The sequence below is a fragment of the Notechis scutatus genome, chromosome 2 (assembly GCF_049901735.1).
Source record: "Notechis scutatus isolate UNSWTSFEM ecotype Mainland chromosome 2, rNotScu1.2, whole genome shotgun sequence".
In the NCBI taxonomy this organism is placed as follows: Eukaryota; Metazoa; Chordata; class Lepidosauria; order Squamata; family Elapidae; genus Notechis; species Notechis scutatus.
Window position 1 is genome coordinate 211,578,558 of NC_142010.1, and position 24,832 is coordinate 211,603,389.

Here is a 24,832-nt window from a genome sequence, read left to right on the forward strand (position 1 = left end):
GCAGGGAGGCGCTCGCTGCCTTGGCGAGAGCTCCGCCACTGGGCAGGAGGGCCCGCCTGTCAGCTGTGCTGGGCACCCCAGGCGAAGCTCTTCGCCCTCTGCCCGGTGCCAGCCAGGGATGGCAGCTGGGCGCTTCTCCCAGGGTGGGCTGATCCTGCGCTGCGGCCCCGGGAGATTTGCCTCCCCACGTGGGGTTGGGCTGCTGTCTCGGGGAGTCTTTGTCGTACCGGTAGTAGGGCGTCGTTTTTAAAAGAATTGGCTTTGCCTTCGAAGGCAAAGGGAAGGCAGCGACAGGAGCGCCTGAAGCTGAGTGTCTCCGCTGGGCTCCGGTTGCAGGGAGGAGCCCTGGCTGGCCATGCATGGCTGCGCCAAACGCCACGGCATTGCTTTAAACACCGCGGCAGCACGGGGAGAAGGGAAAGCAACGGCAGAAGGTCTCCCGATACGAAGTGCCCCACCAACACCGAGGTCAACGCAGGCAGCACCATATCCGAGTATGCAACAAAAATACTTCCTAATGGCCAGCCCCCCCCCCGCCATTCCCCCCCCAGTTTGCATTTTTAATATAGGCCTTAATTTGGGGGGAGGGGCTTAATTTAATTTTATGCCTATAAAGCATGCTGGGACTTCCTATTGGGGGAGGCCGTATTGTTGGAGAAACACGGTATATATCATTGGTCTAGTTAACATTTGATACCAAAATGCTAAACAGTTAACATTTCACATTTTAAAATATAAATCTATAAAAATACTGCACCAAAAGTTAGCTAATCACATGTACATCCTGTGTTAACATCCAATCAAATTTAAAATATTTCCAACAATGTCTAATGAGAATAAATCTGGCAAATCCCTGAAAGGATATTTTTTATGCTCTGGAAATTACTTTATGAATAAAAATGTAATGAAAATGATGAGCAGATAATATATTTAAAAATGTGTGGTATATTAAAGCTTTTTTCTTTTTTACTGACTAATTTTAACAAAAAACATGAAATTCTATTATTCAGTAATGGTACACTGAAATTTTGATAGAGAATAAATATTTGAACATAACTTTTTCCTTTAGATGTCAATGAATGTCTGGAGAATCCTGGTATTTGTTCCAACGGACACTGCATAAACACTGATGGATCATTCCGTTGTGAATGTCCCTTGGGGTATAACCTTGACTACACTGGAGTGCAATGTGTAGGTGTGTGCTAATTCTATACTGCACGTTGGTTATATATTGCATGTTTTGTCACCCCTAAAGTTTATAAATTTGGCTTAAATTTCAGTTTTAAAATACTTGTTCGGCCTATTATATTTTAGATACTGATGAATGTTCCATTGGTAATCCTTGTGGAAATGGCACATGTTCCAATGTGATCGGTAGTTTTGAATGCAATTGCTTGGATGGATTTGAACCTGGGCCAATGATGAATTGTGAGGGTAAGTTAGAGTATGATTTTTATACACCTGAAGAATGTATTTCAACAGCTAGCCTGCTCCGGGTACTTATATTTAAAAGAGAAAAAGAAGAAGATAGGACTGTAGCAGGTTTCTAATTAACTGTATTGTTATAACTGCCTGGAATTAATCAATTCAGCTTCTGATGGCCAGAACCTCCACAATTTAGCAGGAACACAAATAGCAGCAATGAATCACATGCCTCTGCATTTCTGCATGTAGAATGGGCTTGAGAAAGTAAAATGTATTAATCTTCATCAGCCATAAGGCCTAGGGACTTCAGGAGACTGGTGAACTAGTGAGATCTGTCTATTATTACTAGAATAGCACTTAGAATTATATACTGCTCTACAGCCCTCTATAAGTGATTTACAAAGTCAGTATATTGCCCCCAACAATCTGGGTGCTCATTTTACCAATCTCGGTAATATGCTCTTCTCTATTTCTTTGTTCTAAATATGTTTTATTGTTTTAATGTTTTAAATAATATTGTTAGATAATAATGCTAGTTACTTTATATATTTATTAATTATTCTAGAAATAAAAAATCCATGTATGACTAATATGCTACATTTTGTTTGTTGAGAAAGTACTTCATTAAATCTTATCCCAATATCTTTCCATACATAACTGCACCACAAACAGCATTAGGAAATGTATGAAAATGATTAATTATACATTATAAGTATATTATTAAATGCAAGTGTATTATTCTGTTTTGTCTTGCTTAGATATAAATGAATGTGCACAAAATCCTTTGCTTTGTGCTTTTCGCTGTATAAATACTTATGGGTTCTATGAATGCACCTGTCCAGTGGGATATGAATTAAGAGAAGACCAGAAAATGTGCAAAGGTAAGAATCTCTTTAGCATATTGACACCTTAACAGTACTTTTGCCAATAGAATTTTATAGAACAATGTATTCTGTAAAGTTTCTGAATTTGAAGCATGACAATTTACTTTATTTTTTTTTGAAACAAATTTTATTAATTTTAAAGACAAACAAACCATCATTAACCATTGAATACATAAAACCTCTTTCCATTATAAATTTTACAAGTCGAATAAAACATTATTTTATACAACATAATTCTATTTTACACCATTTCCATATGAACATATAAATATCTCTTAGCAAATTTCTCATTATTTCTCTTTACTCTTATTCAATTTCATTATTATTATTATTTTTTCCTATATTTATCCAATTTATAGTTATCATCTTCATTTCTCTCTGACTTGGTTACCATTACTCTCATCCAACATTCCTCCAAGGTTTTATTAATTCTCACACAGACATAAACACACAAAACACAAAAACATAAAACTTCTTTCAAGAAAGTAACTTGGCCCCAGATTACCTCTCTCTATATGGACTTCAATTAAATTCATGCTCATCTTATATACCATTACCTATCTTATTTACCATTCTATATCTTCTATATAGCTTCTCCCTGCTTTCACTCTTCTTAATTCTATTTTATTTAATTCATTTTAATTTAAATCATTGTGCTTGTATCTTTTGTCCATTCTTTCCAAATTATCCATTTATCTCATTCCCTATAGTAAAAAAAAAAAAAGAATTTCTCCTGGAATCACTAATCAGAGTATGATGCCTTTCTATCGTCCCCCTAAATTAACATTTAAAATAACGCCTAGTACCCAATCTGATTCTGCTTAGTACATTCTACCTACTAACTTTTAAAAAGAAGAAAAAATAATAAATCCAAAATGATTAAATACATAATTAGATAATAAATCTAAATATTGAATCTTGTAACATTCCAATTATCTATTTCAAAAACAAATGCTACAGTAATAAGTTTATAATAACATCAACACCATAGTCAATTAAACTCTTTAATTAAACTCAATATTCTAAATATTCCCTTTAATATTTTATTAAATTTTAAAGTCTATCATTACTAAACATTTCAATATTTTAATCTTTTATTAATTCTTATAACATTCTAATTTTCTATTTCTAATACAAATACTACAATACTATCTTATGTACCTTGCAGAATCTTCTTTTTTAAAGAAATTATACATTACCCTTTGTCCCTAAAAAAAATTCCTTTTTTCCCATCTTGTTTCAAACCTTTGTGGCTTTTTCCCCCCCTTTCCCTTCCTTTCTTATCCCACCTGACCTTTTTACCCCCCCCCTCCTAACCTCTGCCTTGTTAGCTTCCCTCTCTGTTGTATTCCTTTTTTCTTTTGCTTTCTAACATTGTGTTGATTTTGCATCTTATTTTTCTCTTTCTTGGGTGTTTTTTTAAGTCTTAAGTCCTTCATTTTCCTTCCTCTCTTTCTCCTTTCTTTCTTAATTAAATTTTTGGATTCATTAAAGATGGCATCTTCTTCTTCTTCTTCTTCTTCTTCTTCTTCTTCTTCTTCTTCTTCTTCTTCTTCTTCTTCTTCTTCTTCTTCTTCTTCTTCTTCTTTTCTTCTTCTTCTTCTTCTTCTTCTTCTTCTTCTGCTTTCTCCATCTGTTGTTGTGTTCGCTGATAAATAGCAAGCGCCATTTCTAAAAAATGAAAGGCTTCTTTCATAGCGTCCTTGCCTTTCTTTATTTTTCCATATTCCTTTCTAAGTTCATCAACAGGTAAAGCCATTGTAAATCTTTTCTTTTTTTCTTCTTCTTAAAACAACCAAGATGTTTCAAAAGTTAGAATAGTCCCAAAGTCCCAGAGTCATCAATCAGTCCAAGCAAAACACAAAGTTCTCACTTTCTCTTCCTGGGGTAATATCAATAAAAAGAAAAGAAAAGCCCAATCTTGCAATTGATTTCTAGTCTCAAAATCTTCAAGGCATCTCCTCCAACAAGATCTTAATATTTTTTTTGTCCTCTCCCTTCCCACTTATCACAAGAAGCCAAATTTTTACCTTCTATAAAAAGACAGGTTTCTCAATATCCATTTGTTGATTCCATAGGGAAGGAGAGTAAACTTTCCTTTTCAGCACCTCGAATTTGCCGCTTGAAATTCTCCTCTGGAAACAAAATATCATTCAAAAAGTCATAGTTTTCAGGATGTTAGGTGTGTCTTAAAGTCCTGGGTCAGCCAAGAAAAAACTTTCTCTTCACAAACTTTCTCCTCTTCCTCCTGCACAGTCTTACCCAGCTGCCGGCTTCTTTGTGGCGGCCATTACAGACCGCCGCTCCACCGTCTTGAGAAAAGGGAGTTTTGCCGGCTGGGGAGGGGGTCTGCAACACCCCAAACCCCTCTCTGGATCCCCCCTGTCTTCGGCTGCCTCTACGGGGCAGCCTTAGCCTCCAAACCCGTCCGGATTGGAGGCACCAAGACGGCTAGCGCCGCAGGGATCGCGCAGTATCGCGAATCCCTGCCGCTGCCGAAGCCGACAAACCGGAAGTCTCAGCATGACAATTTACTTTAGAAGCAAACACTATTGCTATAATTTTGTCATCTTGTATGAAAGGTGGAACTGAGTATTAAAGAACGTACGCAGAATGTATAAAATAATAAAACATAGAATTGGTATTAATTAAAAATATTGTTGCTCATAAATTATTGAATTGCTACATTATATTTCAGTTTGGTTGTTGATAAGGCTACAAGAATGTGGATGCCATTCAATTTCCAATTAGCTCTGGTATTAAGAAAACATAGGTCTGTTTTCTAACATTTATATTATTTTTCTGAAAAGATCTTGATGAATGTGCAGAGGGTCTACATGACTGTGAATCAAGAGGCATGATATGCAAAAATCTGATTGGAACCTTCATGTGCATATGTCCCCCTGGAATGACTCGAAGACCAGATGGAGAAGGTTGCATTGGTAGGTACCAGAACTAGGTACTTTGTTCTCTGTAATTAAATTAAAAGCAAACAATTTGATTTAATATTTCATTCTTAGACAGTGATAGTTTTTAATATTGTATATTTTATTGTTAGGCATTATAATTGTGTACAATTATCATCAGATTATTAGAGAAGCAGCTAAATAATCCAAATAAGGGTTTATAATACAAATGCAAAAAAGTCTTTTTCATAGGCAGTAGCTGGTAACAAGACTTCTACAAGTTCCACATTTTAGAAACTAAGGCCAGACCTTAAGGATTTAACATGGTATAATTGAACATACTGATATAGTTTCATGCCAAGACTATGTATAATTATGCCTGACAACCTCTGGGTTTTAATTCCCATGACTACTAGGGAGGAGAATATTACCAAGCCAATTTAGAATTGTAAAAATAAATAATCTATATTTCACCAAGGAAACTCATAATAAAAGGCTTACATATATTATGGTTAGAATGTATTGAATCATTATAAATTGTCATGTGAGAATGAATTGTAATAACATTATCACGGTGCTGTTGCTGGAAAACAAACAAAAGCTGGCATATTTTATCAGCTCTTAGTAGATTTGTACCTTGTAGTTTAAGATACCTGAAAAAATAAACATGAAAATTTTGTAATATGTAAAATGCACTGCTTTTACTACATAGCTATAAATACCATGAAGAATGGTCAATTTAAAAATATTTTTATTAGAAATTATATCATCTTATATTATTTACATGCTAAAACAAAATTTATATCTATTTAATCCAGCTAAAGCTTCAAGTAGTTATTCAAATAAGTGCATACTTTCACTCTAATCTCTGACTATTTACCATTTTTTCAGCAATTTTACATTTTTTTCAACAATTTTACATATATTTGTATCAAAGCAGGTGCAGATCCCTGTCATGCAGTAATTCTTATCTCTCTCTCCTTCCAAAAAACCCCCTTCCATTGAAATGTTAGAAATATAAACTTATAAGAATTAAAATCATATCATATTTTTGCACTCAATATAACTGTCTTTCTCAGGCTTAGAAATGTATTTTAATTGGCTATAATCAGAAGTGTAGCTTTCATTTTGAATTGTTTTGAATTGTGGGAATTACTATTACTCTTTTTGCTCTTATGCTATTTCATTTTTTGTTTATTTTCTTGTAATCAAGATGAAAATGAATGCCACAGTAAGCCTGGTATCTGTGAAAATGGTCGTTGTATAAACATTATTGGAAGTTACATATGTGAGTGTAATGAAGGTTTCCAGTCAAGCCCATCTGGAATTGAATGCATTGGCAAGTAAATTTATATTCCTTAATTTCTATGTCTGTTTGTCTATAGTTTATAGGTGCTTCTAACAAGAATAAAGATACCTGTTTGCAATATAAAATGGGGGTTTTTTCCCCACAAAAATCAATCTTTACTAACTTTATTATTAATAGCATGCTACAATCATTTTTTAAAAATTACGTTGATGTAAGAGATATAAATTATCAAATGTTTTGAGATAAACAATCAAACGTTTTGAGTTAAAAGTTATTATATGTAAACTGCTAAGCTGTTATCATAGCTAAAAATCTTCATTTTATTTCATAAAATATATATTTAGATGCTGTTTTTGTGAAAATATTTTTCCAGACAACCGACAAGGTTTCTGCTTTGCTGAAGTCTTGCAGACAATGTGTCAAATGGCTTCCAGTAGCCGTAATCTTGTCACCAAATCAGAATGCTGTTGTGACGGTGGAAGAGGGTGGGGCAATCAATGTGAGATTTGCCCACTTCTAGTAACAACTCAATATAAGAAGCTGTGTCCACATGGTCCAGGATACACCACTGATGGGAGAGGTATTCTTCATGGAACCTTCAGACAAGTTTCCTTTTTCTAACTATAGGGTGGTAGGAAGTTGAAGAGGTATAATATTGACTTAGTATCTCTAAGGATACTCCATATTTTGAAAATGGAAGAATATTGTGGTGTACTTTAGCTGTATTCCTTCGCAAACAATTTCACTTGCAGTGAAATTTTCCTATTTAATTAGTAATTAAAATGAATTGTTTCTATTGATTTAGATTATAGAGATTATTTATTGATAAACATAGAAAATCTATTGTTAATAAACTGTCTAACCTTCCCAATCTCAAAAGAACATACAACATAAACTCTGTTTATAGAATACCCAGTAGACTGCTGCTACTGGTCTTGGCTTTTCCCTACTTTCCTCCCCTTCAATCACTTCTGCTTAAAACATGCTGTTTCTCTATAGAAGTGAACCATCCAAAATTGGCATTTCTTTTGCATATCTCTTCCATGTTTTAATATTCTAGTAGCATTTAAACAATTGATACTAATTCTTGTGAATCAAACTAATAGGTATCATATTGAAATACTATAAAGTGAAATTCTTAAACAATTTAGGATAATCTAGGCTATGAGTGAGACAGAAGTAGCAAAGTTCTGCTGAAGTTTTGGGGGAAGAAAGGACGGTTATACTGAGAGTATTTATTTATAAAAAAAAAATCCTGAATTTCTCAGAAGCTTTTTAACTTAGTATTGCCTCATTTTCAGTCTGGCTAAAACAGTGCTGGCTTCTCTGCTGATGAATCATTTTGCCCATAGACAGAAAGGTATTACACTTTGACACCTACAAAAAACTCATAGGATTATGGCTATTTAATTAATTTATATTTGTTTAATGGCATCATATGTTTAACTGCAAGCTATTACATGCCAAAATAAAAAACACATCGTATTTTTTATTCCATAGATATTGATGAGTGTAAGGTCATGCCAAATTTATGTAGAAATGGCCAATGCATAAACACCATGGGTTCCTTCAGATGTTTTTGCAAAGTTGGCTATACTACTGACATAAGTGGTACTTCTTGTGTGGGTAAGTTATAGCTTTTATTGTTACATCCATATTGTATTATATTATATTATTATATCTATATTATAACTTGTTACAGTTTCCATTTTATTACTTAAAATATCGTGCTATAAAGCCTCAAACTTTGTATTTATTTTTTCATCAGATATAGAAATTTCCCTTCAATTATATTTCTGATTCAAGACTGTCCCATGTCAATAGAAACAGTAACTTAACGCCTTTTAACATAGTGTTCTTGTTCTGTAGAGACCCAAAGCTTGGAATTGGCAAGTAGAATTAATGCCATAAATTACTTTAAGCAAGGTAGTATTTTCTTCCAATGCCTTTGGAAATACTTTTTTTATGAAAGATTGGAAGATGTGGTTTATAATGTGAAAATTTGGGACTTAAACTTACATAACTTCCTATATGAATTGTAAACTTTATATTGTGAGTTTAAACTTTCATGAAATATTTTTTCTCAATCTTTTTCAAATCTAACTGCAAATGCAGAACTCTGAATTGAGCTGAAAGATTTCTTTTCATTACTAAGTAAGAACTTCAAAATTCTTACTATCAAGTTGATTGACCTTTTTGCACTCTGATGAATCTTGTCTTTAGCCATGTTTTTAATAATTTTTAGTCTATTAGGGATTGCCCCCTAGTTTTATTTTGAATCCAATGCAATGGAATAATTTAAACCTGAATATGAATTATTCTTGTAATTAGATCTTGATGAATGCTCCCAGTCTCCCAAACCATGCAATTTTATCTGCAAGAATACTGAAGGAAGCTACCAATGTTCATGTCCACGTGGCTATATCCTCCAAGATGATGGAAAATCCTGTAGAGGTAAAAGATTGAATAACTTAGTGGATTTTCTAACCAATTAATTTATTCTTATGTGATACAGTCATGTTTTATATCAACTATCAAAACAATAATATTGAATGTGGCCCATTGGATTCAATCCCAAAGGTGCTTTTTCAAGAGGCAACTGGACTTTCTGGTTTTTCTTTGAAGATGTTTTTCTTCTCATCCAAGAAGCTTCTTCAGCTCTTCATCTTCTTCAGAGAGTTGAAGAAGCTTCTTGGATGAGAAGTGAAATGTCTTTAAAGAAAATAATGATAAAATCATGGAGTTCAGTTACACCTATATTGGATTCTTTATATGTAATCCAGCTCTATGGGCAGATGTGTAAAGTCTGTGCCATTATTCCATTCTTAGAATTTTTGTGGGTTTTAAAGATGCTTCTCTATACACAAATCCTAAGGAAGTATTGCTCAGGGAGCCCTGCATTTTTTATGCTTTTGCAGGGATGCCATCCCCGTCACCCCTGACCCCATTACAAAGGAAACTCTCACCAAACTCACTATCTGCCCAAATGACAGCAGGCCAATTGCCAGCATCCACTTCTCTGAAAACAATACAGGGCAACACACAATATGGGGTAGTAACAAAATTCGGATCTTGAGAATTCCAAAAAAGGACAATTTATGAGAAAGCCAGAGAAATTGGATTTTTCTACACAAAATGGATGAGGAACATGTCTATGGTAGAGTGGGAGTGGCTACTCAGATGATGCAATCAATGAGTGCCCTACCATTGTAGGACAAGCTCCAGCCTTTTGGTATATCCATTGTGATTCTGCATGCATGTTTGTAAGGGGTGGCATTTACATTATGGAATTTTTTGTGTTGAATCAAAGAGAGCCTTTTAGCTAATTCACTGCATTTAAAAGCAACTTTGATTGCTCCAACAGTGTTATTAAATATTAGATTAAATCATTATGTTGCCTTCATTTTTTAAAGAAATAAACACCGTATTTTTTCAGATCTTGATGAATGTCAAACTAAACAACATAACTGTCAATTCCTTTGTGTCAATACCTTGGGAGGATTCACATGTAAATGTCCACCAGGTTTCACGCAACATCATACGGCCTGTATAGGTAAGAAGTTAACATTGTTGTTTTTTGTTTGATGAAAAACATGTTACATTTCTCATCTCTTTAGCAACAAACAGGCCTAGTAATAAGATTAATAATCAGATTAATATGATTTAATAAGAGAAAGATTTAAGATGAGAACTGGATCAATTCCACTTGACATATATCTTCCCATTTATTGATCTTTATCATATATCCCTTGCTATTTGTAACTTCTTTCATGTGGAGGGAAATTGTGAAACATTCTCAAAATGAAACCATAATTGTATTGTTTGCATCGATAGTATGCAATAGGTACAATAGGTATAATGAATGTTAAAAGCCTTGATAATATTTAAAATTGAGAGCATGTCTTTATGATACCAAGAATATAAAAAATGAATACAGTTGTGCAAAAAATTCAAACATAGCATTCTTTATTTTTCTTTTGGTATCTGATTTATAAAAAATGAAATGTCATTTTGTAGATAATAATGAATGTGGATCACAGCCTTCACTTTGTGGATCAAAAGGAATCTGTCAGAATACTCCTGGAAGTTTTGCCTGTGAATGCCAAAGAGGTTTCTCTTTAGATTCCACTGGATTGAACTGTGAAGGTAATCAATCAGTTGTGAAAACTGTGAGAGTGTCATAAGTTACATACTGAAGAGGTATTTCTGGAAATTGCCAGTCATTACTTAATAATGATATTTGTCTCTGTTAGGTTTATCATGTGATTATTAACTCTTAGTGTAATTGGAATTTTGTCATTTAGCTACTGAAATATAGATTGGAGATCATTATTGAATTTTTGATTATGTGCCATCAACTTGTCTTCAATTTCTAGTTTCCACATGGATAGATTTTCTCTACTACATAAATTGATGACAGTCTACCCTAACATGGTCCTTCAGTTCCCATTGTAACTGAGCCCCCATCCATATTGCTGTTGGTCTGAGCACTGTGAGGAACATAGAGTGTTTTTGCTTCTTAATGGATTGCTTTAGTTGTTTTGTATTTTACTGCTAATTTAATTTCATCAAGCTTTCTAGAGTCCTCTGGAATGAGATGTCCTACTAATTCAACAAAAAATGAATAAAAGAGAAAAAAAATTAAAAAGTGGCTGAAATGTACAACGTATGTCATAACTCTTCTATCCTTTCATTTTACCTGAGTCTTGTCCTCTTTTCCATAGCCAACAAGTAAACTGAACTTTCTAGCTAACCACGTACAATTGTTATTCCCGTCTCCACCCTCAATAAAGCAGCTGCTTCTCCTAAATACTCCATGGCTAAGGGTAGGGCTGCCCTCCTGGCCTTTGATTCATAATTATCCTTAAGTGGGAAGCAAGAGAAAACTGAAGCGCTTTTTCCCCTGCCTTATAGTGGTTGCAGAGGATTTTTACAGCTTGAATCTACTTTGCTACTAATAAAAACTTTAATAAAAAATATTTCGCATATAAACTCACAAGAAAATGTCATTGAGTAATATGGAATTGTTTTTCTAAACATATATACACAAAATTTAGCAAATTATTTACTACTGTATTCTTTTATCTTTTTCTTTGTTTTAATATCTTTACTTATAGATATGGATGAGTGTGAAGGAAATCACAGATGCCAACATGGTTGCCAAAATATTCTTGGTGGCTACAGATGCAGCTGCCCACATGGATATATCCAGCATTATCAGTGGAATCAGTGTGTAGGTAAGAAACTCACTTTGCATAAAAAGTGCTAGAATTAATGATATACGGTAGAGAATAAAAATGCTATACAGAAACACCAAAATAGTTTATTTTATATCATTTAATCCTTCGTGTTGCTAGTTGTTATGCCAACCCCTGTATGCCAATCTTAAAAAAGAAAACTAGGAATTACATTTATTAGCCTTAGAAATTAGTCACTATTGTAACACAAGCTCTCCCTTTATAAAATCTGTATACTTAAAAAAGTATGTTTTTAATTGCCCAACAGATGAAAATGAATGCTCAAATCCTAGCATTTGTGGTTCAGCTTCATGCTACAACACTCTTGGAAGCTACAAATGCGCATGTCCCTCTGGATTCTCTTACGATCAGCTCAGTAGCGCATGCCACGATGTCAATGAATGTTCTTCTACCAAAAATCCCTGCAATTATGGCTGTTCCAATACTGAAGGCGGATACCTCTGTGGCTGCCCTCCGGGGTATTACAGAGCAGGGCAAGGGTGAGTAGTTGATGATGGCAAACTCTTCCTGCATCTTTTACAAAACTGTGAGCAACTAATATATTTTTGTACGAAGCAATTTCTACTATCTTGGAAGAGTCAAATCTCAATTCATTAATAAATAGTTCATATTTTCTACTAGGGAAATCTCTGATCTGTGATCTCTGATTTCATGTTATGCTTTCATGAAAGATTGAATGTTAAAAACAATAGAGAGAAACTATATTTGTACCTCCACAAAAAAGGAATATATGTGTAACATCTGTCCAAGTCAATCACAATTCAGTGCTGATTATCACCACTTTTTTAAGCAATACTACCAGCCAGTTAGACACATTTGCTCCAGTTATGTTTTTGTAAGACAAATCATATACTTCTTGCTTAAACATGAAATATTTATGAAACTGAATATGATGGTAGCCATAGTGTTTACATTACAACTATACAGAGTTTACAATGTGTAATTCAGATTGGATGAAAATGGAATGTATGAACCAGATCCAGTATAAAACCACCACTGACAAAATAGCTGGAGGAGTAGATTTCATCAGAAGAGTTTTTTGCTGCCTAAACTATTTTCTGAGGTATCCTATGTCTCCTCTCCATCATTGTTCCATGAATTGAATCATTCTGATCCGATCCTAGAAGTTGCTTTCCTTATACCATGTCCACAGTCATCTGATCACTTTTCTGTCACTGCAAAAATAGGAAATTTATTCCTTTGCCTTACAAACTTTTGTTCTATTTGTATTTGTGCCGCTGCTTTTGTTGTGTTTTGTTTTAATATGTATGTAATATACATAAAAATTTAGAAAGGAATAAAAATCCCTTCCTGAAGCTAACTTACTAACGAAGGTGAAAAGTAAAAGATTGAAAACATCGAGAAGGAAATGCACAATTAAAGTATGCATTTTGTTTGTACAAAATGATAACACGTGTGTTTTTATCTGCATAACAAATCACTCATTTCTCTTATGAACTAGCAACCTGGCAACAAAAAGTCTTCTTTCTCCAGGTGCTAATATTATGACATTATTTATCAGGCACTGTGTCTCCAGTATGGGATTTAGTAAAGGCCAGTATCTTCCAGTGGATCAAGGTGAAGAGAATGCTTTGTCCCCAGAAGCATGTTATGAGTGTAAAATTAATGGATATTCCCAAAAAGACAGCAGGAAGAAAAGAAGCCTCAATCAATCTGAGCCTGCAGAGGTAAGCAAAAACTGTGCAACTGATTTGCACCTGCTGTTCTAAACAACAAACCAGATCTAAGCAATATCATCCACTGAATTTGTCAGAATCTTATGGGTCTTTAAAAAGAAACTACTAATAATCTTACATTATTAACATCAAGAGCGATATTCTTTTGCCCACTGTTTCTGTCAATAGCAGTTTCTTATATGAGTTTGCGTAGCACTAATGTAGAATAGTTCTGCCCTTCCAATTTCAAAGAGATTTTGTATATACAAACAGAACAAAATAATTGGATTGAAATAATTGAAATTAGATTGAGTAATCAGTTGCAATTTATTGAGTAATCAATCGTCAGAGAAAAAAACTCTTACTACAGAATATTGAGGAATGCTGGAAAAACTCTTTCAAATTAATCTTCATATGATTACTTTATTAAACTTGATATAAGCCACTTAGATTCATTTTAGAATTACAGCATGTGAGCCAAAAAAAAAAAAATGTATGAGCTTAGTCTCATTTTTGACTTACAGCATGTTAGTCAGTCTCAGGAAATTAGCAAATGGAAAGTAATGGATCCAATGTATGATTTTGTTCTTGTCTATTGAATCCCACTCTCACTTTATCAGATATTTGTGGATATTACACACGCTTTCCCCACAATTGTTTTATTAAAATAAAAGAACAGTGAAATGAGATTTTCTCATCAGGGGAGGGAATTACTCCATGCTGACCTCCCTCTAGATCACGGGTGACAAACTTGCAGCGTCACGTTGCCATCACATGATGTTGTCAGGTTCTAAGTAATGCAGTCATCATAAAATGAACTCAGAGGCATTGCAACTCTTCAAAGAACTATTTTATTTAATTACACATCTTGGCACGAACTGGTGGAAGCCAGTTCTGAAAGTTTCCTGGGCTTCCATGTCTATAGCTAGAATTTTCTCATTTTTCCAAAACAATATGTCACATTGTCCAACCAGGAGATGCAATAGTTTCCTGGCAACTTCACTCCTTCTTCTGGCCGAGCAGCAGTTGGAATGCAGCTGACTCATCACCCAGCTATGTTGTTTTGGCTGGAGCTTCTCCCCCCCCTCCATTTCTCAAGTGTGTCAAACTGAATTCATACGATTTCACCACCAAACTAAATTCAGACTTGACAGATGTATTGTGATTTTTTTCCCTCCAGAGCTGGGTTGGGCGTGGCCTGCATGTGACACATCCGGCCCATGGGACGCCAATTTCACACCCCCAGTCTAGATAAACTGGACTTCATCTCATGTATGCTTTGTTCCTACTAGCTGACAAAACAGGAAATGAAATCTCACACATCTGAAGGTCTGTGTGTGATGAAGGTTGCTTTGGTGATATGATAAAAGTATGTTGACCAATGTCTGTGAAAATTCTCAGTCATCCAGGTCATGATTGTCCCAAAGGTGCTTTTTCAAAAGGCAACTGGACTTTCTTGTTTTTTCCTTGAAAATGTTTCGCTTCTCATCCAAGAAGCTTCTTCAGCTTCTGTGTTGATCAATATTTCTGATCAGGTCCTATGCAAATTCTATATTTTCCTATTGAATAAATTACCCAGTAAATTAGCAGAGCACAAAAGATGGTATTTACACTGATTTCTGTAAAATCTATGTTGGATGAAATATTCTGGAAGAATGGTAGATGTCCACTAGCTTTCCACACATGCTCTGAAATGCAGTTTCTAGACCGGAGATCTTGATACCATTCTAGAGCCAGATAGCAGCAATGATGGAAAATTAGAATAATTAATAATCTATGGTTAAAAAAAAGTGTCTAAACAGAAAAATTGAGGTTTGCCTACCCTTACCTTTCATTTCTGGTTTAACAGATCAGTTTGGAAAGTTTGGACATTGATCTTCCATTAAAGATGAGATTCAGCGTAACTGGCCTTGGCAATAAAGAACATATATTAGATCTCATGCCTGCAATACAGACCCTCACAAATCACAACCGCTACATTATCTCCTTTGGTAACCACAACAGCACCTTCCGGATACACCAGAAAGATGGGCTCAGTTATCTTCAGGTTGCTAAGAAAAAAGCCACAGCTGGTATTTACACACTGGAAATAGTTAGCATTCCTCTGTACAAAAAGGAAGAGCTAAAGAAATTGGAAGAAAGCAATGAGGACAACTACCTCCTAGGAGAACTTGGAGAAACTCTTAAAATGAGACTCTGGATTGAACTCTATTAAAACCTTCCTTCCCTCATGAAGGATTCCCTTCTGTTCACGTATCGTATCATATACTTTGGTTTTTTGAAAGCTTTAAGGGGGTCGGGTAACTTACTTTTTCAGAAGACCCAAAATTGCAAATAGTGACCTCTGCATCCTTCTGTCCTGAATAAGACTGAAGAACCAGACCTCAACCTTTCTATTACCAAAAGCCTTGATTACAATGCCAACAATCATGATTACTATATTGTCTATATAATCTCAATTTTAAATATATATATATTTTTAAAAAAGAAAATGTGGTGCTTAAAAAAATCATATATGGCACTAAATGGCACAAAATGTGAGTTACTTTTCCTATAAGCACTCTAGCATATTGATGATTTTGCTGTAGTTCCTAAATTAAAAATAGAGATTTTATTTATTTTTAATGCAATAATATATGGAGAAATTAACAATCTGTGTTAAAAGGGAAAAAGAAAACACTTGTTTTCCTTCGCAATTTTATGAATTTGAGTTATTACATTTATTAGGTATTTTAGAAAAAAGAACAGAAACGAATAGATTGAAAAAGTTTCCTCTGTCTTGTGCCTATTATCCATAAAGCATTAGGAAACAAATCATGTGATCAAATGAGCACTGTGCTACACTACCCAAGGGCTTTCTTTTCCCTAGGCAAGATATTAAAATAGTACATTATCTTAAATAACCATGATCAGAATTTCAACTTTAAACTTGGTGCTGATACTTAACATACACATCATAAAAACTAGATTTTTCTATCAGAGAAGACTATTCATGGAAATGATGCACAACCACTGTAACAAAATACCTGGAATGCTTGTGATATCCTTGGTATTGCAAGCCAATCCGTACTGTATTTCCTTCAGGTAACCTCACTATATCACCTCATTAACTACAACAAAAGGTGCTTGACGTATTTGCATTACTGTAGGCAGCTGATTACAAATCATGTATTCTTAGAAAGAAACACTTGATGTTTCATTCTAAGTGGTGCTGGCTTGAATTCATCCTGAAATAAAGACGGCTGAGCTATTGCAGAATTGTCATATGTGTACACTATTCATGCTGCATGGAAAAAACACATATTGGAAAATAAGAATGTTGATTAATGCTGTAGTTATACACAATATGTCTCGTTTTATCATAGCCTATTTTATAAGTTACCTTTGTACACTGTGTTGGCATTTAGTTTAGTGTGTTTTTTATTTTTGTCATTTAATAATGGTGCTATAAATAATAAATTGTACTTGTTACAGGTCATATAAAAAAGCCTCACATGTGAACCAACACAAAGCACATTCCATGCCTGCTTTTCCTCTGTTTTTTTTTAAACTTACTGATCAAAAATTGCCAGAAGTTATGCTCATTGTTTTGGTTCATACTCTATTTTCTGTGTATTTTCTTTTATGAAAAGAGAAAACCCTGTAAATTGCATTTAGGAAAAAAAAAACAGTATTATTTTGTTGGTCCTTGTATTAATACAGCATCACTTTTCCTGAAATAAAACTTATTTTCCGGTAGCTGCATTATTTTGTTTTGATATGGAGAGATGGTCAACCTTATAGCATTAGGAGTGAATGATGATGATGTATTTTCAATTTTGCAGAACTTGTCCAGGATGACCATTGTTTCCTGAGTGAATTGTAGCACTTTTCCTGAGACAACTGAAAAATGTTACTGTGAAAAATAGGGCAGGTGTTGAAAGTATGAAAAAGGGCTCCATTTGTACATTGTGGGTCAAAGTATTTTGGGAATCTGAATTCAATTAATGACTTGGTAATTTTATTTAACATACTGTGTTAAGTGGTGCCCCTAAATTAATCTAATCCAACAGGTAGAAAGAGCAATAATTCCCAGGGCCTGAGACTTTTTCCCTGCAGAGCACAGAGGAGTAGGGCTAAGGAAGGGAGGGGAAGAGAATAACTCACCATGGCCATCTCACACCAGGACAACTTGCTGTGGGACAATTCAACAATCCAATTTAAAATAATTTTTTAAAATATTTTAATTTTTGTCATTCACATTTCATTTTGTCCTTCCTTTTGCATCATTTCTTTAATGATTCTATTCCACCAATTCTTAAATATTATGTAATTCTTGTCCTGCAGCAAGTTGACCATGATGAGTTAAGCTCAGCATGTTGCTGTGGCTAATTGGCCATGGTGAGTTGGCTGCAGTGAGTTGGCTGTGGCAATTTGTCCTAGACCCCAAAGGGAGGCCCTTTGCCTGGGTTGGAAGTCTCAACATGCCTTGATCCCAGCATTTAGTGGCATGACAATTCTGCCCCCCCCCCACATATATGTCCCACAAGCTCATACCCATATAGGTCTTGGGGATTCCCATCCCATGAGGGCTTCTTGGTGGCTGTCCTGACAACCTGATTTTTAAGAAGGACCTTAAAAACAGGTTTTTACTCTGAGATCTTTCGGGGTACCAATTGTCTCCTTACAACACTTACGTTTTATTACATAGGATTCTAAACCTTGAGCCCTATGAAAAATAGATAGTGTATATAAAATGGCTATTTCTGACAAAGCATTGTTAGACAATTCATAAAGCTTCTGCTAATACTTATATATTCTGATGATTAGCAGAATCACAGGCAGAAGGATGTGAGTTATGTGGGGCCTTATGTTTATTGTTTAAAAATGGTGATAACAGATTGAAGCTAGCCATGCCTCCCACTAAGCAAACACATCCTTTGTATTCTGGAGAAGGAGGCAAGATAAAGCAGGCATCAAGGTCAGCTATTTTCTTGCACTTGTGTTCTCAGTTTGGCAGGAAAATGTTTCCTTAATTATCAACAACAGATTTAATGGGCTTTTACTGATTAACACTTTCTTTACATCTATAAAACATACTTAAACTTGTAAGCTTGTCATGAAGAGAGGCCAAAGTATATCATAGAAATTATTGCTGAATTTTCTAAGTTACACTTTCTAAATACCTGGTGTTTTTTTTAAAGAACATCTAACTTTATTGTTTGGGACAGAATATGATCAAAGATGCTGTGGTTCTGGATATTTACAGGATTGCTGCTTTTGTCAAGATGGCTAAGTAGTGTGGCACTGTTGTGCTGTGAGCTCTCCCCTTTTATAGGTACACGCAAAACAATGCAATGTCAATGTGTGTGCTTACAAAGGCCTGGTGTGGTTTCCATCTTTCTGCCCCGCACATTGCTCTCCTCCCAGATGCTGGCTCTGAGAGTAGTCCAGAGAGAACACACTGGAGACACATAAATTGAAAAACCAATTTGGAAAGAAGTGGATTTATAAGGAATGATGCAGATGAACTGATCATCAGGACTTAAAACAATGTAAGGAATCAATTATTAGTCTTAAGGGGTCCTTGGTGCTCTCTGAGTTTGTTGTTTTCTTGGAGACCTTTGATCACGCCAACTAGGTAAGATCGTCCATGTGTCCCTAGTTTGGATAATGAAATGTCTACAAGAAAACAACCAGGCTCAGACCCTAAGGATGCTACATTTTATCCCTGAGCTACATATATTCCCCTTTATTGGATCTCTAGTCTTTTCCAAAAATCAATGAGGCAAAGCAAATGATAATCTTTTCATCCTTGACCTTTCTTTTACTCCACAATCAATTCTCATTGGGGCCCAATTGCCCCAATGAGGGGGGGGGATTAGTAACCCCCCTCTTTCTCTATATGGCATTTTAGCTACATGTTAACTAGATGCTTCCACTTTCAGTGCAGCTTCTCTGGCAAATGACATTGGCACTTTGTAGTGTCCGGGAACTAGGCTGACAGGGTTTAGACCACCTGCAGCAGTCCAAGCAAATGAAAAGCTAGTGAGAATGACCTTACTTTTAACCACACCTGTTGTGCACTTATGCTAGAATTCTTACACCAGTTGTTATCACACTAAGTCTGAATGTGTGCCTTTGCAGGTCAAACTAGCAAATTGATTATAGTTATCAGTACCTATAGCACTTCCAAGCCCATTATTGCCAGCTAACCTGGCAAATTATCATGGTGGCTAAGGATTATGGGAAATGTAGGCCAACCTAGGTGGACATGTATTCCTTACATTCAGTTCAGTTTTCAAATTGTATCTGGTAATGCAGAATCAGGTTCTACCTCATTCTTCCCTTCAAAGACTGTTAAAATAGTTGACTGCACTTGGCCCTACCTTTATTTAAATGAGTGCCTCCTTTGCTTTTGAAAGCAACACAAGAAGGTTGAAAAAAATGCTGGCTTTGGAATTTAAAGGCAAAGAATCACCAGCATTTTCTCAGCAAATGTTGGGGAAGGTGGGATGAGCCGTGCCAAGTTATCTACACCACAAATCATCTTGAAAATTCAGTTCTGAAAGAATGGCTGTTTTATTTGGATTAAATATTAAATATTTATTAATTTTAATGACCCTTCTCCCCAGGGCTTAATCTAAATACACTGGCAAAAATTCCTCTTACATGGCTTCAGATCTTTTTTAGCCTGAATTTGAATACATTGATAATTTTAGTTCAGATGTAGCTCTTCGTTGGTTAAACATGCATATGGGTTCAGGAAGACTTTTTGAACAAAAAGGTTGCCTTAGAAACTGAGATATGGGGAAATTGTCACACTTTAAACGTCTGTATTTCAATGTATGTTTTGCTGAAAGCACAACAAAAGTAATTCTTACCTGCTCCTATATAATTAGAATTAACAAAGATTTTCCTGAATATTGTATAGGTAGTGCTGAAACTAAAGGAATACTTTCAGTTTGATGGCTTTGCTGAAAATCAGTAATACAAAAGTTTGGGTATTAAACCAACAGAGGTTCATTGCATTGATATATATTTTATTTAGTGCATGGAGGGTACAAATGTGACAGCCACAGCAGCCATTTTGGGTCAGTGTCTATAGTTTGATATTAAAATCAAATTAAGTGGGGTTTGCAGGATTTTTCTCTGGCCACAAGATGGCACTTGACAACTTCTATATGACAGTGTTCTCAATTCCTGTTTCCCACTTGACTACTATCTGCTTCATTTCAAACTTAACTTACTACCTGCTTCAGTTCAACAAGCCTCTCCATTCCTGCATAGACAGTAATGGAGAAGCCAATTAAAAGATGCTTCTAGCAACCTTCCTCAGAGGGAAAATTGGGAGATAAGAAAGGACTTTTCCTATCACTCTTCAGAAATATTTTCAATAAATCAATATTGCACTCAACCCCCCTTCCCCCAAATAACAACTGGCAAGCATGTACAGCCCAGGTTCATACCTTCTCCTTTTTCCTGCAGGAAAGTAAATGCAATGGAAGGCTAACTTGTGAGTCTACATTCCACTACAATGTAAGCCTAGCTTCCTGAACATTGGAGTTCAGTTGTTATTACTATTTTTCTCGTCCTCTTTATTCTAAGGCAGTGGTAGTCAACCTGGTGCCTACCGCCCACTAGTAGGCATTCCAGCTTTCATGGTGGACGGTAGGGGTTTTGTCCCCTGCTTTACAAATCTCCATTACTGTGGAACCGGTGGGCGGTTAGAGAAAATCTTACTAAGATACAAAAGTGGGCGGTAGGTATAAAAAGGTTGAATAGCCCTGTTCTAAGGCAAGCTACCAGAGGACTAGCAAGGTCTACCATTCATTCAGTCTGGTATCTACAGTGTGGTTTTCCAGCCAAATCTGTAACACTCACATACACCTTCCCCAGTGGTGGGATTCAAATATTTTTACCACCGGTTCAGTGGGTGTGGCTTAGTGGATGCGCTTTGCGCGTGTGCACCCTTTGTGTCCACGTGCGCACCAAACGCACACTTTGCGCAGGCGCTGAGGCGTTTGCGCAGGCGCAGAGGCATTCTAACTCACCTCCTGCAAGCCTGCACGATCCCGGTCGCTTCAGCAGCTGCCACGCAACACTCTTCTGTGCCGTGCAAAGCAGCTGCGCTTCAAATTCAGAGGATAAAGGTGAGTATGGGAGCCCAGGCGGGCGGGCGGGCCCAACAGAGCGGTGGAGAGAACCGGTTCAGTCTCTGCTGGTCATCGCTACTACCAGCTCAGCAGAACCGGGCTGAACCAGTAGAATACCACCACAGACCTTCCCCCTTCCTGAGGGGAAATTGTCAAGCTCTAGTGCTCCCATTTTGATGAGCAAACCAGCTCTGCAGTGATTTCAAGGCATATTACTCAGAAGATGACTTTATTCCTAGGTTTGCCGTGAATGCTGTCATTTGGGGCCCCAAGCAGAATCTGGGAAATGAAATGTCTACAATTCAAATTCCAATGACATAATGCTTCAGTACCTTCATGATCTACTGGCCACAACACATAACAAATCAGACAAAACTATACATACAGAATATTTTTTTATTTTAATCTTGCCTTTATTATTTTTATAAATAACTCAAGGTAGTGAACATATCCAACACACCTTCCTCCTATTTTCCCCACAGTCCTGTGAGGTGAGTTGGGCTGAGGGACAATGACTGTCCCAAAGTCACGCAGCTGCCTTTCATGTCTATGGTGGGGGTAAGCTCTAGCCCAGGGGTCTCCAACCGTGGCAACTTTAAGACTTGTGGACTTCAACTCCTAGACTGGCTGAGGAATTCTGGAAGTTGAAGTCCACAAGTCTTAAAGTTGCCAAGGTTGGAGAACTCTGTTTTAGCCTGGTGCTTTAACCACCAGATCAAACTGGCTTATAAGCCTGCTATACGAGGTGGCTTATTTGAAGTTATTTCCTCCTGCCTCTTCTTAGCTATGTGGGGCATGGAATGTAGTTAGTTCATCCTTATAATGTGTGCTCTGCAACAGTTAAAAACCTGCTTTGCTAATTACTGTTCTGAATAAGATTGTCCCCCTCAGGAATGCTCACAAGTCCAGAGAGAAAACTTCAGCCTCCAACAAGATGCAGGTGGTTAGTCAATGTTGCTAAGCAGGTGAAAGAATAAAATAAATAGCAGCTTATTTTTTCCCTTGTGGCCTAGCTTAGTATTTGGATAGGAGGAAGATTTGCAATTTTACATTCAGAGCTCATGACTGGAAAAACATCTATCCTGAAACTTGTTAAAACCATACGCTAACCAGACTAGAGCTGAAAAGGCAATTATTTGTAATTCTGTATAGATTTGTGAATCACTGGAATATTTTAAAATAGAATAGAATAGAATAAACAGAGTTGGAAGGGACTTTGGAGGTCTTCTCGTCCAGCCTCCTGCTTGGGCAGGAAACCTTACACACCACCATTTTGCTGAACTTCTCATGGGTTAAAACTAAATACAGAATTCTTTTGCATCTTAATGAATAGAACTGGGTTTTTGTAGAAACTACGTCAGCTGAAGACGATGACAATTAATGGGAGAAAAGCAGACAGGATCAGAGAATGTTACCTTTAACTGTCTCACAAAGAAAACAAAAATGAATACAAAAAATGAACGTAAAGCAATCCAAGTTTCATTTTCACAAGAAGTATTGCAATAATACAATAAAACACGGTAATAGATCAGCTGAATTTTTTTTAAAAAGCATTAAACTTTTATAATTAACCACCAGTTGCAGCTCACTGAAGCTGAGCATGAAGCTGAAGAAGAGGTTGGTTGCAATGCAACACATGCTGTACCAAAGACAAGCCAGGAGTCCTGACTGGCTCTATCTCAAAGGACTGTGGCCTTCCAATGGGAGAGCAGCAGACCTCCAAATGAGGTCAGGAAAGAGGATTTTTAAATGCAATTTAAATAAAGTTGAAGGATGCAAGTGCAGCAAGGGATGGAAAATATTTTCCTGGGACTGGTTGCTTGCTGAAAAATGTGCTTCTTTATAGGCTCGTAAATAAAGCAATTGTCATGGCTCTAGAAGTCTCAAGTGCTACTTGCATGTGGATAGTTATTTTGAATTCTTAACTTTTGGCACTCATCCATGTTGGGAAACAGCGCAGAGGGCACAACCCATGCATCGTTAAAACTATGCCCCTCTTCCCCCCCCAAAAAAGTACCTCAATTTCTAGATGTTGTAAAACCACAACTGTGTTTGCCAGCATTGAAAACGCAGATGAGGATAGCCTTGTTTGCAACTGAGCTGCCACCGCAGATGGCAGATGACATTTTAAAGCAGAGACAGCCAGAATGGAGGTCCTTGGGGTGATTATTCAAATGCAGACAGCCAATATCGAGGGCAGCTGATTCTTCATACTTAAGGTACTGACGCTGAGTGGGATAAAATTTGGAAAGATCTATGCAGGAACAGTGAACAATTCTGTGGCACCTTAATACCAATAGAAATATTTTTATGGGTCACGGTTCTCTTCATCATATGCAGAATAGCCTTGGGAAAAAAAGAATATTCAATATATACACTGGAATATGGAACATTATATTTTATTTAGTTTATGAAATTGACTGGAAAGTTTAGATAAAATATTGGACAGGTCTATCAATGAGAAATTGTATCCATAAATTATTTCCTCCCTAGAGGCAATATAAAAAGGAATTTTATATACATTTATGAATCAGGAGAGCTAGCCTATTCAATTCCATTTTCTCCTGAGTTCCTCCAGGATCATTTTATTCCAAATTAGTGAAATTTCCACATTTCTGAAAAACCTAGCATTAGTTAACTAACGCAAAATTGTTCTGGGTTTTCCCCCCTAGTCTTGTAAATAACTTGGCTCCTTCTGGCTGATTTTTAAAGGATAAGTGCTAGAAACACTGATACAAGAGCAAATGCCAAGGCAAGGAACTCTTTTTGGAAACATTACAGCTGTAAAGCTTCTAAGATAAATGAGGATTCTGTTACTGAAGTTTTGCAGAACAGGGAGGGAGGGAGGGAGGGAGAGAGAATAAGTTTCAAATTTAAGAATGAGTTCATTCATAGATAAACAGGGGGAAAACTGCATTTTTCTTATCTCTGACAAGCAAGACTGCTGGGCTAGGCTGATACTGCCAAGTAATTCATATTTTGCCTGGGTGCAGACAGTTAGAAGCTGGTGGCTGTTTAGGTAGATTCTCCTGAAGAAGGAAGTGGACCAACTATGACAGATCAAAGTTCTCTCATCTGGACATGATAGAAAGTGTCGATCGTGCTTGAAATAACCTGCAATAGCCTAAACAGATGACATGGAAGAAATATGGTCAGAGCCCCACTGGGGTGGCGAGTGCAGGAGGAAACATTGTCAAAAAAAAAGAAAGAAAAAAAAGAAATGATTTAGACAATAAGTA

General features: G+C 36.1%; 1 protein-coding gene across 1 annotated transcript in view; it reads left to right on the forward strand.

The window, feature by feature from the left end:
* Window positions 1-17,196, forward strand: part of FBN2 (fibrillin 2) — a 121,797-nt gene extending 104,601 nt beyond the window's left edge. Inside the window, exons 52-65 of the mRNA XM_087957992.1 lie at window positions 1,070-1,195; window positions 1,315-1,434; window positions 2,184-2,306; window positions 5,120-5,251; window positions 6,429-6,554; window positions 6,898-7,104; window positions 8,025-8,150; window positions 8,856-8,978; window positions 9,961-10,077; window positions 10,542-10,670; window positions 11,642-11,761; window positions 12,030-12,261; window positions 13,305-13,470; window positions 15,308-17,196. Coding sequence (XP_087814118.1) covers window positions 1,070-1,195; window positions 1,315-1,434; window positions 2,184-2,306; window positions 5,120-5,251; window positions 6,429-6,554; window positions 6,898-7,104; window positions 8,025-8,150; window positions 8,856-8,978; window positions 9,961-10,077; window positions 10,542-10,670; window positions 11,642-11,761; window positions 12,030-12,261; window positions 13,305-13,470; window positions 15,308-15,673 — 2,213 coding nt within the window. The 3' untranslated portion in view covers window positions 15,674-17,196. The remainder of the gene's footprint in view (window positions 1-1,069; window positions 1,196-1,314; window positions 1,435-2,183; window positions 2,307-5,119; window positions 5,252-6,428; window positions 6,555-6,897; window positions 7,105-8,024; window positions 8,151-8,855; window positions 8,979-9,960; window positions 10,078-10,541; window positions 10,671-11,641; window positions 11,762-12,029; window positions 12,262-13,304; window positions 13,471-15,307) is intronic.
* The last annotated feature ends 7,636 nt before the right edge of the window (window positions 17,197-24,832 follow it).